Source organism: Vulpes lagopus, chromosome 3, assembly GCF_018345385.1.
Source record: "Vulpes lagopus strain Blue_001 chromosome 3, ASM1834538v1, whole genome shotgun sequence".
NCBI lineage: Eukaryota > Metazoa > Chordata > Mammalia > Carnivora > Canidae > Vulpes > Vulpes lagopus.
This window is the reverse complement of record NC_054826.1, coordinates 161,105,707-161,119,196: the sequence shown is the minus strand read 5'-3', so window position 1 is coordinate 161,119,196 and position 13,490 is coordinate 161,105,707. Positions and strand designations below refer to the sequence as shown.

The 13,490-nt window shown below is 37.7% G+C and overlaps 1 protein-coding gene across 2 annotated transcripts; it reads left to right on the top strand.

The window, feature by feature from the left end:
• Positions 1–5,036: 5,036 nt before the first annotated feature.
• On the top strand, positions 5,037–12,447 carry FPGT (fucose-1-phosphate guanylyltransferase). 2 transcript variants are annotated; one of them, XM_041749612.1, is made up of 4 exons: positions 5,037–5,189; positions 6,571–6,738; positions 7,903–7,995; positions 9,815–12,447. In XM_041749612.1, exons 1-4 carry the CDS (start codon positions 5,108–5,110, stop codon positions 11,269–11,271), a joined length of 1,800 nt encoding a protein of 599 aa, XP_041605546.1. In that variant the 5' UTR covers positions 5,037–5,107; the 3' UTR covers positions 11,272–12,447. The 2 variants fall into 2 exon arrangements, with proteins under 2 accessions (XP_041605546.1, XP_041605547.1); XM_041749613.1 differs by having other exon boundaries at positions 10,632–10,798.
• Positions 12,448–13,490: the final 1,043 nt, after the last annotated feature.

The following is a 13,490-nucleotide window of genomic DNA, read 5'->3' as shown; positions in this document are numbered from 1 at the left end:
GAAAAAAATTTTAGTAAATTGAATCCAACAATGTATAAAAATAATCTACTAAGTGGGATTTTTCTCAGGTATGCAAGTCTGTTAAACATTCAATTCATGTAATCAATCACATTAACAGGGAAAAAAATAATATGATCATTTCAATAGATACAGAAAAATAATTTGATCAAATCCAACCCTTTTCATGAAAAAATTTCTCAGGGATAGAGAACTTCCAAAACTTGATAAAAATATCTATAAAAATTCTGCAGCTAACATCATACTTCATGGTAAGAAATTAGAAGCTTCCCCGCTAAGATCAGGTCCAAGGCAAGGATGTCCCAATTCATCACTGCTTTTTAACATCGTGCTGAAAGCCTTAGCTAATTCAGTAAGACAGATCAGGGAAATTAAAAAATATACAGATTGGGAAGAAGGGAACAAAACGGTGTGTGTGTTCACAAATGACATGATCATCTATGCAGAAAATTCAAAAGGGGGTGCCAAGGTGCCTCAGTTTATTAAGCATCTGCCTTCAGCTCAGGTCATGATCTCAGAATCAGTCCTAGCCTTGAGCCCAGCATTGGGCTCCCTGCTCAGTGAGGAGTCTGCTTCTCCTTCTCCCTTTGCCCCTCTCTTCCACTCATGCTCATGCACGTGCTCTCTCTCTCTCTCTCTCAAATAAATAAATAAAATCTTTATTTAGAAGATAATTTGGAAGGAAAAAAATCCAAAATCTTTATTTGGAAAGAAAAAAATCCAAAAGAATAAACAAAACAAAACAGAAAACAAATAAAAATCCCACCAAACCCTGGAGCAAATAAGAAATTTTAACAGGTTGCAGATATAAGGTCCATACACAAAAGCCAATCAGTCTCCAACATACCAGTAATGAACAAGTTAAAACACAATGCTGTTTATATTACCACCCCAAAAATGAAATATTTAGATATATATGTAACAAAATAGGAGGAAACAGAAAACTGCTGTTCCATTTTGCTGATAAACAAAATCAAAGAACTAAATAAATGGAGAGAGACTCCATGTGCATTGATAGCCTGAACAGGAAAACTCAGTTTTGAGATACCAGTTCTTCTCAGCTTGATCTATAAATTTAACGCAATTCCATTCAAAATCTCAGTATCAACAAACTAATTTTAAAGTTTATTTTAAAAAGGCAAAAACCCATAATATCTAACACACTATTGAAGAACAAAGTTGGAGAAATGACACCGCCGACCTTAAGACTTACTATAAATCTATAATTGTCAAGACAGCATAGTACTGTCAAAATATCAGAAATATAGACCAATGGAACAGAACAGAGTCCAGAAATAGACAAATATACTCAAAATCTCTGACAAAGAAGCAAAGACAATACAATGGAGCTAAGATAGACTTTCAACAAATGGTGCTGAAAGAACTGGGCATCCATATGCAAAAAAAAAAAAAAAAGAATCTAGACACGGATTTTACACCTTCATAAAAATTCATTCAAAGTGGATCTATGACCCCAATCTAAAACAGAAAACTATAAATAAAACTCCTAGAAGATAACCTTGAAGAAAATCTAGATGACCTTCAGTATAATAAAAAATCATAACCCATGACAGAAATATTTTATAACCTATACTTCATTAAAATTAAAGACATATAATTTGCAAAAGGTAATGTCAAATGAATGAGAAAGCAAGCCACAGACTGGGAGATAGTATGTACAAAAGACAGATCTGATAAATAAGTTTAAATAAATAACTTTTATCCAAAAATATACAAAGAACACTTAAAACACTTAAAATGAACAACCAGATTTTAAAATGGGCCAAAGACCTTAATTAAGATTTCACCAAAGAAGATATTCAGATGTCATATTAAAATGAGATATCATTACATTCCTATTAGAATGACCGAAATCTTGAACACTGACACCACCAACTGTGGGCAAGGATGTGGAGCCACAGAAATTGTCATTCATTGCTGGTGGGAATGCAATATAGTACAGCAAGCTTGGAAGATGGTTTGGCTATATCTTATAAAACAAAACACACTCTTATCATAAGATCCAGTAATTGCACTCCTTGGCGTTTATCCAAAGGAGTTGAATACTTATTTCCACAGAAGAATCTGCACATGGATGTTCACGACAACTTTCATCATAATTGCCAAAATTTTGGAGCAACCAAGATGTCCTTCAGCAGGTGAATAGATAAAGTGTGGCACATCTAGACAATGGACTATTACTCAGCATTAAAAAGAAATTGGTTATCAAGCCATGAAAAGACATGGTGTACGTTAAATGCATATTACCAAGTGAAAGAGACCAATCTGAAAAGGCTATAGGATATAAAATTCCAACTATATGACATTATGAAAAAAGCAGGACTCGATCCCCGGTCTCCAGGATTAGGCCCTGGACTGAAGGCAGCGCTAAACCACTGAGCCACCGGGCTGCCCTGGACTGACCTTTTCAGACATGAGCAAGTGGCACCAAAAATCTGCAACACTTTGTTTCACTCAGTGAGAAAAAAAAAGAAAAAAAAAAAAAAAAAAAAAAACCTTTCTGTGAGTCTTCATCACTTCTCAGATCTGGATCTGTATCACTCACTCCCTTTCGCTCACTCTCACCTCACTCAAGACTTCTGTGTTTTCTAAATGTTCTTAATGTTTTGTTTTTATTAACAATAACAGAAAAATGTTAAAGCATAAAACTATGGAAGAATAATCTCCCTTTTCACTCCAATCATTCCTCTTCAAATGCAGAATTAAATGCAAACCCAAGGCTCTGGCGGGGGGAGGACCCTAAGTTGATGGCAAGTTAAGTTCATGGCAAGAACTTGTAGAGCTCTGAATGCCTGTCTATGCTACTGATGAAGAGTTTCATGAAGACCAGATTTCTAAAATAAATTGGTAGATGATTTCTGGGTTTGGGATTGAAAAAAATGGAGCTTTGACCTTCTCTACTACTGATTGTGAGACCCTCACTAAGTCATCAGCTGGTCCACAACTTTCTTACATGTAAGATGAGTAGATGGTGCGACTCATCCCAAACCTGAGCACTAAGTCATCACCTGGTCCACAACTTTCTTACATGTAAGATGAGTAGATGGTGCGACTCATCCCAAACCTGAGCGCTAAGTCATCACCTGGTCCACAACTCTCTTACATGTAAAGATGAGTAGATGAGGCGACTCATCCCAAACCTGAGCGCTAAGTCATCACCTGGTCCACAACTCTCTTACATGTAAAGATGAGTAGATGGTGCGACTCATCCCAAACCTGGGCGCTAAGTCATCACCTGGTCCACAACTCTCTTACATGTAAAGATGAGTAGATGGTGCGACTCATCCCAAACCTGGGCGCTAAGTCATCACCTGGTCCACAACTTTCTTACATGTAAGATGAGTAGATGGTGCGACTCATCCCAAACCTGGGCGCTAAGTCATCACCTGGTCCACAACTCTCTTACATGTAAGATGAGTAGATGGGGCGACTCATCCCAAACCTGGGCGCTAAGTCATCACCTGGTCCACAACTCTCTTACATGTAAGATGAGTAGATGAGGCGACTCATCCCAAACCTGGGCGCTAAGTCATCACCTGGTCCACAACTTTCTTACATGTAAGATGAGTAGATGGTGCGACTCATCCCAAACCTGGGCGCTAAGTCATCACCTGGTCCACAACTCTCTTACATGTAAGATGAGTAGATGGTGCGACTCATCCCAAACCTGGGCGCTAAGTCATCACCTGGTCCACAACTTTCTTACATGTAAGATGAGTAGATGGTGCGACTCATCCCAAACCTGGGCGCTAAGTCATCACCTGGTCCACAACTTTCTTACATGTAAGATGAGTAGATGGTGCGACTCATCCCAAACCTGGGCGCTAAGTCATCACCTGGTCCACAACTCTCTTACATGTAAGATGAGTAGATGGTGCGACTCATCCCAAACCTGGGCGCTAAGTCATCACCTGGTCCACAACTTTCTTACATGTAAGATGAGTAGATGGTGCGACTCATCCCAAACCTGGGCGCTAAGTCATCACCTGGTCCACAACTTTCTTACATGTAAGATGAGTAGATGGTGCGACTCATCCCAAACCTGGGCGCTAAGTCATCACCTGGTCCACAACTCTCTTACATGTAAGATGAGTAGATGGTGCGACTCATCCCAAACCTGGGCGCTAAGTCATCACCTGGTCCACAACTTTCTTACATGTAAGATGAGTAGATGGTGCGACTCATCCCAAACCTGGGCGCTAAGTCATCACCTGGTCCACAACTTTCTTACATGTAAGATGAGTAGATGGTGCGACTCATCTCAAACCTGGGCGCTAAGTCATCACCTGGTCCACAACTTTCTTACATGTAAGATGAGTAGATGGTGCGACTCCTACTCACAGACACCCACCCAATACAGGTCCCTGTAGACTCTACCAGAACCACATCTAACAAGGCTTATGCCCAATTAAGGTCACCTAAAGTTCCTGGTCAGTCTGCGTCTCCGGAAAAGGCCAGGAAACACACCAAATACCGCAGACGCCTAGGGACCTAGGGACCTAGGGACCGGTCGCTGGTGCATCACATACAACTCACAAAACCCTACGAATTGAACTCAAAGCTGAGGGCGGGCGGGGCACGGGAGCTGCAAGCTACATCTTGAGTGTGCGGACTGTGCATCCGGACGCGGGCTGGGGGCCCAGGTCTTCGGGTGACGCCCCGGGGCGGGGGGGATTCAGGGGCCTCAGGCCTCCGCGGGCCGCGCATCCGCAAGGACGCAGCCACCTTCCAGGGGAAGCCGGGGGCTGGGCCGTGGGGTCGTCCGCTCCGCGGTGGCTTCGGGCAATTCCGTCGCCCAACCCGAGCCACTCACCGGGTCAGCGGGGCTGCAAACCTGACGAGATGGGAACAGGCGGCCCAGACCCCGCCCCGTCGGGCAAATCCCTAGGCGGCCATCGGCTGCCGACGCCGTTGCCGGGGAAACGACGCCGGAGTCGCTCGGGGACGTGGTCACGTGCGGGACGCACGTAAGGGGGCGGGGCCGAGGCGACCCGGAGCCGGGGGCGCATGCGCGCTGCGCGGCGTCGGTGGAGGCTCGGCGGCCGCCCGGGCCCGGCGGGGTGTCGCTATGGCCGCTGCGGGTGCGGGGGCCGGCGCGGCTCTGCGGGAAGCCGCCCAGCGGAGGTTGCGGAGGTTTTCCGAGCTGCGAGGTAGCGGACGGGGCGCCCCACGGATGCCCGGCGGAGGAGCGGGTGCCGCGCCCCGGGAGGATGTGCGCGGCCGCCTCCGGGGTGCTGCGCGCTCTGGGGTTCAGGGCGCACCCAGGGCAGCTCGTCCTCTGGGTTGTTTTTTTTTTTTTGTTTTGTTTTTTTTGTTTTTTTTTTTTAATTCTGTCCTTCCTATAGGTTATGTTGGTACTTTGTTTCCTTGACTTTATTCCTACTAACGTTAGATGTCAAAATAAGAAGGAAACTGTACATCGAACGGGCGGTGCATTTAATGCGACTTACGCAATGGGTTGGCTCACTAACAGTTATTTTAAGTAAATCTAAAGTGAGCTAAAGTAACGTTTTGACCATGATTTACCCGATTTTAGCCCTTTCCAGCCAGCCCCCATACCTGCTTTACCGGTTCGTTCCCTGCTGTGAGTGCAGACTGGGTAAAAAGCAAAACACATGGAGGAACTATGGGTTAGAACTCGTAAGAGGAAGTTTGTAGCAAAAAAATAAAGATAAAAAAATTAAAGTCTGTGCCATTTGTCATTCCTTGTAGAGCTGTCTGATAAAATCAGTTGTGCTTTTGATGAAAGTACTACCTTAGAAATACAGGAAATAATGCTTGAAAGACAGTAAAATGTTCAGGACTGTTAGATTTTGGCTGATAAATCCTGTTTGTTGACTAATAAGAATCCTTATTCATCCTGTTTAGCAATAAGAGCTTCCAACTGTCTATCAAAAATTCAGAAAAAAATAAAATAAATTTTAAAAATCTTTTTTTTTTTTTTTTTTTTTTTTTAGTGTGTTCATCAGGGAGTTGGGAGCTTTTCTGTTACCCAGAATTTTAGGTCATACTTCAAAGCCTTTGTAAACTTGCATGGCTCCCCTTAAGGTAGTAAAAAAACAAAGTACCTAAATTTATAAAGAGCAACACCCGTAGGAATGGATCGTTGGGTTGAATGGAGGTGGATTTTAGCAAGGCAAAAGTACTTAATAAAATAAATTGGTAGATGATTTCTGGGTTTGGAATTGAAAAAAATGGAGCTTTGACCTTCTCTACTACTGATTGTGAGACCCTCACTAAGTCATCATCTGGTCCAAGTACTTAAGAAACATAACAACTTTCAGAATATTTAAATAAATGAACTAGAAACCATCAAAGGAGCCAGTAATATCGAAGAGAAAAAAAAATTGCAAGATTTATGAACAATCTTCAATAGAACTGGTTTGAATTAGACTACCTAGCCACTAATTATTCTCTAATTCGAAGTAGAAGACGACAGATTTAGGAAGATAATCTTTGTTTCTTTCCAAACAGGTAAATCTGTAACAGCTGGAGATTTCTGATGCGGAGGTCCTTGCTTTTTCCATACAGGCAAACCTGTGGCACCTGGAGAATTCTGGGACATCGTTGCAATAACAGCAGCTGACGAAAAGCAGGAACTTGCTTATAAGCAACAGCTATCAGAAAAGCTGAGAAGAAAGGAGTTACCCCTTGGAGTTCAATACCATGTTTTTGTTGATCCTGCTGGAGCCAAAATAGGTACTCTCTATATGGTCAGATTTAAATTGTGGGTTCTGGGCGTAATGATCACTGAAGAAAAGCTTTCCTATGGCTCACAGTTTATGAGCTCTGTATCTTTCTACCTATAGTCTTTCCATACTTTAAAAATTTAATGTAATAAATTTACTATTTTTTGAGAAAGATAAAAGGCATAGCAACTGTTCTTACACATTTGACTTACCATGAAAAAGTTGCAGAATGTTATTTAAAAGAGAATTTAATTAATTCCAATAAATTTACTTAGATGGTGAATATTCATTTGGACTTTATCGGCAGAGTCATAAGTTCCCTCCCAACTCCAGAGTTCAGAAATTTGAAGATGAAGATTGCAAATCAGGGGGAAAAAATACATACATATACTTGGTCTCTTGGAGCCACAATGCAGAAAGCAAAAGAGCACAGCCTAATGGCCTAAGTATCATAGATACTAACTTTAAAAACCCAGTTTAAGTCAACTTTGCCTTTGACTTTCCACTGCAAATAAAAATACGTGCTATTTTTCTGGGGGCCATTTTCTATGTGAGACTTAAAGCTGAAGCCCCTTCCTACCATACAGGGTACCTATATCTAACATTGGCGTTGTACTAATTAGCCAGTGTTTCAATCCTCATAATGGTGCAGTCAATACTTTTATGATTCCTATCCTATAGATGAGAATCTGAAGCACAGAGAGTTAAATAACTTGCCCAAGGTAACTACTAAGTATAGTTTAAGATGTTTTTTAAAACATCAGGTTCTAAGAAACTTTAGAAAGGATGTTTAACTTGAATATTTGGTTTTGTCATATAAGAGAATTATTTTAATGGGTTTTTCAGTTTGTAATTCCACATGTGTATACTTAAGGTCTTCTTGTGTTGCATATTGCCTAATTTATCATTTCTTCTTTATTCTTATTACTATTTTCAGAGATAATAATGTTCACCATTTATTATCAAGTGCTGATCTCTGGGTTTCATTGCCAAATATTTATTTAACTGCTGTGAAATGTGTATTTAATTTGATACTTTTGCCCGTACCTTTGCTCTCTGCCTAGTTAATTGTAGCCAAAGGCCATATCTTCAAAGTTAAAACACCTAATTTTACCATAATTACAAATTTTCAGTAGGTTTCTATTAATTGTGTTTTTTAACTTTAATTTTTAAGGAAATGGAGGATCCACACTTTGTGCTCTTCGATGTTTGGAAAAGCTATATGGAGATAAATGGAATTCCTTTGTCATCCTATTAATTCATTCTGGTAAAGTTATACATTTTCTTTTCACTAATTTACATTTTACCTTTGATATCTTAGGGACTTTTTTCTACCTTTGCAAATACGTTCCTCTCCTATTTTAATTTTTTTCTTTAAAATTATTCTGCTTTGAAAACATTTCATGTTTTTCTTGATATTTTAAAGTTGTAAGCAGCATGATTTTTTTTCACAAATGTATCTTTAAAATTATAGATCACATACATGATCAACTTTTCTGGGATATTATTTTTAGTATGTATATAGAAAATTATTTTCCTAAGATAGAACTCATCAAAATATTAACATTTCTTGATAATGCTTTAAAAGGGATTATGGTTGTAGGGGAGAGGCTGGCTTAGCGATGTGATTACCAGATTTTTGCCAAAACCCTCGATCATGCATTTTCTTCATGTGATTATTGGTGATGAAAGTCTAAATCCTTAAAGGAGTTTAAAAACAAAAGAAAGGGTGATGACAAAACATGAAGAGAACAAGAAAGTTTTTAAGAGTGAAAATTACACACAAAAGAAGACACTTTAAAGCAGAAAAGTAGGAAAGAATCTCAGAATAAAAGAATTTTTTTTAAAATTCAATAAACTTAGTTGTATGAAAATTTTGGTTATCTGAAAATCTCCGTTACTTTGCTGTATGTACTGGGAGCTGATGAAAGCATCGTTATGGACTGGTACCAGTCCAGGGACAGGTATTTCAGAACTACTCATCTACATGGCTTTCAAGGCACTTGTCATTCCTTGTGATTTATATACAGAACAATGATTTTTTGTAAAGATGATATCAAAAAAGCATCCAAGTTATAATTTTAAGACTAACTCTAAAAAATAGAAACAAAATTTTACTTTATAGGTTTATTCCAGAACCAGTATTTATTACCAAATTAGTAAAAAGTTAGTAAATAGTTAGAAAGAGGTAATTCTTAGATTGCTAAATTAAGTTGGCTAGTCTTTGGAAAAGGAGAAAAGCAGGAAGTATTAACTCTCATTTGTTGAACAACATACTGTGTGCCAGGTGCTTTACATAAAACATGATAAAGCAAGTATTATTCTACACTTGCTGATATGGAGTAAATCCAAAAATAAACAACTAAAAAGTGGTGAACCAGAGTTTGAACCTGTTTTTTTTTTGACCCTTTCTTCTATGTAATGCTGCTTCTCACTATAACCAGTTACATAAAAATGATGTAAGCTTTTTAATGTAGTTAACAGAACATGCTTTTCAAGGAATTGAAAAGTTGTAAAACTCATCATAGAGGGAAAACCTTGTTTAAATTAAAAATAAGTTTTAAAATGCTTTTAAGTAAATGCACCTTTACTTCCTCTGAGTGTATGTAATACTTTGAGGAAAGACATTGCATCTGGAAATTACTCTTTAATAATTATATTTTGGAATTGGTATGTTAGGTTTTTGTGACTTTTTTCCCCCTCTATGAGGTGGATTCTTAATGTAAGAGTTTGAACATTGTTGCGATTTCAATTTATTGTTTAAAATATAGGTGGTATAAGATCATGTTTTAGCCTATGGTCCTTTTTACGAGGTGTACAATTTATTCAAAACAATTCACAGCCTCTAAAATATAATGGAATTCTTTCCTGATGTAACATTGCATTATTATCAATTTACTACAGGAGAATTGCTCTTTGAATTTGTAACCTAGAATTTACTATTCTTTCCTGAGTTACGGTAATGTATTATATATATATTAAATATCTTCAGAGATATTTTGAGTTGTAACTGATGCCCCTGGGTTTTTAAAATCTTACAGTCTTGTAAACATTTTAAAACTGTTATTTTGTTTAATTTTATATAGGTGGTTACAGCCAACGCCTTCCAAATGCAAGTGCTCTGGGCAAAATTTTCACTGCATTACCTTTTGGTAACCCCATTTATCAGATGTTAGAATTAAAACTAGCCATGTACATTGATTTCCCCTCACACATGAATCCTGGGATTCTGGTTACCTGTGCAGATGATATTGAACTTTATAGCATTGGAGAATGTGAGTTTATTAGATTTGACAAACCTGGCTTTACTGCTTTAGCTCATCCTTCCAGTTTGACTGTTGGTACGACACATGGAGTATTTGTCTTAGAACCTTTTAGTGCTTTAGAATACAGAGACCTTGAATACAAGTGTTGCCATCGTTTCCTTCATAAGCCCAGCATAGAAAAGATGCATCAATTTGATGCTGTGTACAGACCTGGCAATTTTTCTCAACAAGAATTTGCTAAGGGTGACACTCCTTTTCTTAAATTAGACTCTGAGTATGTCTACACGGACAGCTTGTTTTATATGGATCATAAATCAGCAAAAAAGTTACTCGCTTTTTATGAGGAAATAGGCACATTGAAGTGTGAAATAGATGCCTATGGAGACTTTCTGCAGGCTTTGGGACCTGGAGCAACTGTGGAATACACCAGAAATACATCAAATGTCACTAAAGAAGATGCAGAGTTGGTAGACATTAGGCAGAGAATATTTCATCTTCTTAAAGGAACCTCATTAAATGTTGTTGTTCTTAATAATTCCAAATTTTATCACATTGGAACAACTGAAGAATATTTGTTTCATTTTACTTCAGATAGCAATTTAAAGTCAGAGCTCGGCTTACAGTCCATAGCGTTTAGCATCTTTTCTGGAATACCAAAATGCCATGGTAACACATCCTGTGTCATTCAAAGTATACTGGATTCAGGATGCTCTGTGGCAACTGGCTCAGTTGTGGAATATTCCAGACTGGGGCCTGATGTTTCGGTTGGGGAAAACTGCATTATTAGTGGTTGTTCTATCATAACAACAGCTGTCCTGCCTGCATATTCTTTTGTGTGTTCCTTAAGCTTGAAGATGAATGGATACTTAAAGTATTCAACTATGGCATTTGGAGTGCAAGACAACTTGAAAAAGAACGTTAAAACCTTGTCAGATATAAAATTACTTCAGTTCTTTGGAGTCTCTTTCCTGTCATGCTTGGGTATTTGGAATCTGAAAGTTACAGAGGAACTGTTCTCTGGGAACAAGACATGTCTGAGTTTGTGGAATGCTCGTATTTTCCCAGTGTGTTCTTCTTTGAGTGATTCAGTTACAACATCCCTAAAAATGTTGAATGGTATACAGAACAAGTCAGCATTCAGCCTGAATAACTATCAACTGTTGTCCATTGAAGAAATGCTTGTCTACAAAGATGTAGAAGACATGATAACTTATAGGGAGCAAATTTTTCAAGAAATTACTTTAAATAGAAAACAGTTGGATGTAAACACATCTTAAATATCATATACTTTGCCTTTCTTGATCGAGCAAGATTGTAAATAGAGTTTTCTGTAGACTTTTGTTTGTTTCACTGAAGTGAATTAATGAAAATTAATATTAACATAATTGCTGTAGCATAATATTAACACATAAATACAAGTAATCCTTTTGTAATGAAAGGTTATTTCAAAGCTATGTAAATTCAGAAAAGGGACTTTTTGATATTTAACACTATTTTAATTTTCCTTTTTATTAAAGATGGATTTGTAGAGCATTGTGCTCATATGGTACTATAGTAATTTTAAATAATTTTCTAAACATACCTTTAGAATTTTTCCATCTTATTTTGGGGCTTTGGTTTCAGTACAGTTCTAAGTATCTGAGCACAGTAGTCCCATTCTGATGAACTAATAAAAATGGCATGCTACAAGGTCTTCAGCACTGTAAGAATACTGTGGGAATACTTTTTTTGGAAAGAAATCAGTCACTCACAAATTCAGATGAAATCAATGCTTAAAATATTGTGATTATCTAATTAAATAATTACAAACAGCTCTGAAATTGAAGATAAAAATGTATCCCATTTATTACCAAAATGAAGCTAAAAGTGTATATGTATTATTTTACCATATAAACTTGAACATATGTTTCTGTATCTTAAAATTTTCCCCTAAAGTTCCGTCCATACAAAAGCATACACAAAACTCAAATATCTGTGTGGGGAAGATTGTAGAAATAATTGGGATTCATTGATAATCCTATAAATTCATTTTGACATTACTTAGATCCTTTTTATTAATCCCTTTAATAGACTTACATTACTAGAGGTACTGATTTTACTCTCTATTTCATTTTTTTTTTTTTTTTGTCCTTGGTGATGGTACTGAGAAGCAATAATTGACCAAAGATAGGCAGCAGGAAGGAGCCAGAAGAAGAGAAAATGAGAAAATTTAAAGATGGTAAACAGCCTCAAGAAAATAAAAATTTGCTGAAATCTCAAGTTATATATTACTATTTTTCTGTATGCATGCATGTGAAATGTCTTTATGTATACATTAACATCAATATAAAAATAATTGGTAAACCAGAAGTGGCTTGTCTACAAACTTCAATGAAGCTATTTATGTGTTTTGTTTCGTTGTAATTTCCTTTTAAGGTTCTTTCCAAGGAAAAAATAAAAATATGTGATAGCTATTGTTTAGCATTGACTGATTTACTTGCCGAGCTTTCAGAAGATGTTATGTGTGTTATTGGTTAAATATTTAATACTGTATTTCACCTAAATGCCATCAATTATTAAGAATTACCTGTACTTTATGTTCCACTAGAAAGAAAACACTACAATGAAATACGACACAATGCTTTCTTTCATTCAGGATCAAACTTTTCTGAAACACTTTTCAGTTCAGGAGTTGTTGATATCCACTGCTCCCACTCAGTACCATCTTCTGTCCAAAACCTTTGTATTGGTAAAGCTGGATGTCCTTAGAGTGCCACCACCACACTGCTGTCTGGATTTACTCAAAACTCAACATCAGATATCTGTGCTATAAGTTTTGATTTGATGATTTACTATTTCATAAAATTCAGTGGTATTTTTGCCTCAGTATAATCACATCTGTGGAAGATAGGTGGGTTCTATTCAAAGTCAATGGGAGGTTTCTGACAGATTGGTGGTCACTATTTTAATCATAATTCTGCACAACGTATGGATTCTGGTTGCTTTGGGATGTTATCTATTCTAAAGAATTTGGCATTTTGTCCTGCTTTCAGATGCATCACTTGGGGTGTAGTACCACATATGTTCCATGAACAGGATACCTAACTCGACCAAATTAATAGTCTCATGCATACAAAAGTAAAAAAGTTGAGCATTTCCTCTTGACTTTTTATTTTACAAAATCACAAGCTTTAAATTTCATATACTCTCAAGGTTTATAAAGGATGGCTGTTATTTATAATTAAATATAGTCCATAATCTTAATGGAGTTAATAATGAACAAAAAGATCAAGGAGGGGGATCCCTGGGTGGCGCAGCAGTTTGGCACCTGCCTTTGGCCCAGGGTGCGATCTTGGAGACCCGAGATTGAATCCCACGTCGGGCTCCCGGTGTATGGAGCCTGCTTCTTCCTCTGCCTCTCTCTCTCTCTCTCTCTCTCTCTCTCTCTCTCTGTCTCTCTCTGTGACTATCATAAATAAATTTAAAAATTAAAAAAAAATGTTAAAAAAAGATCAAG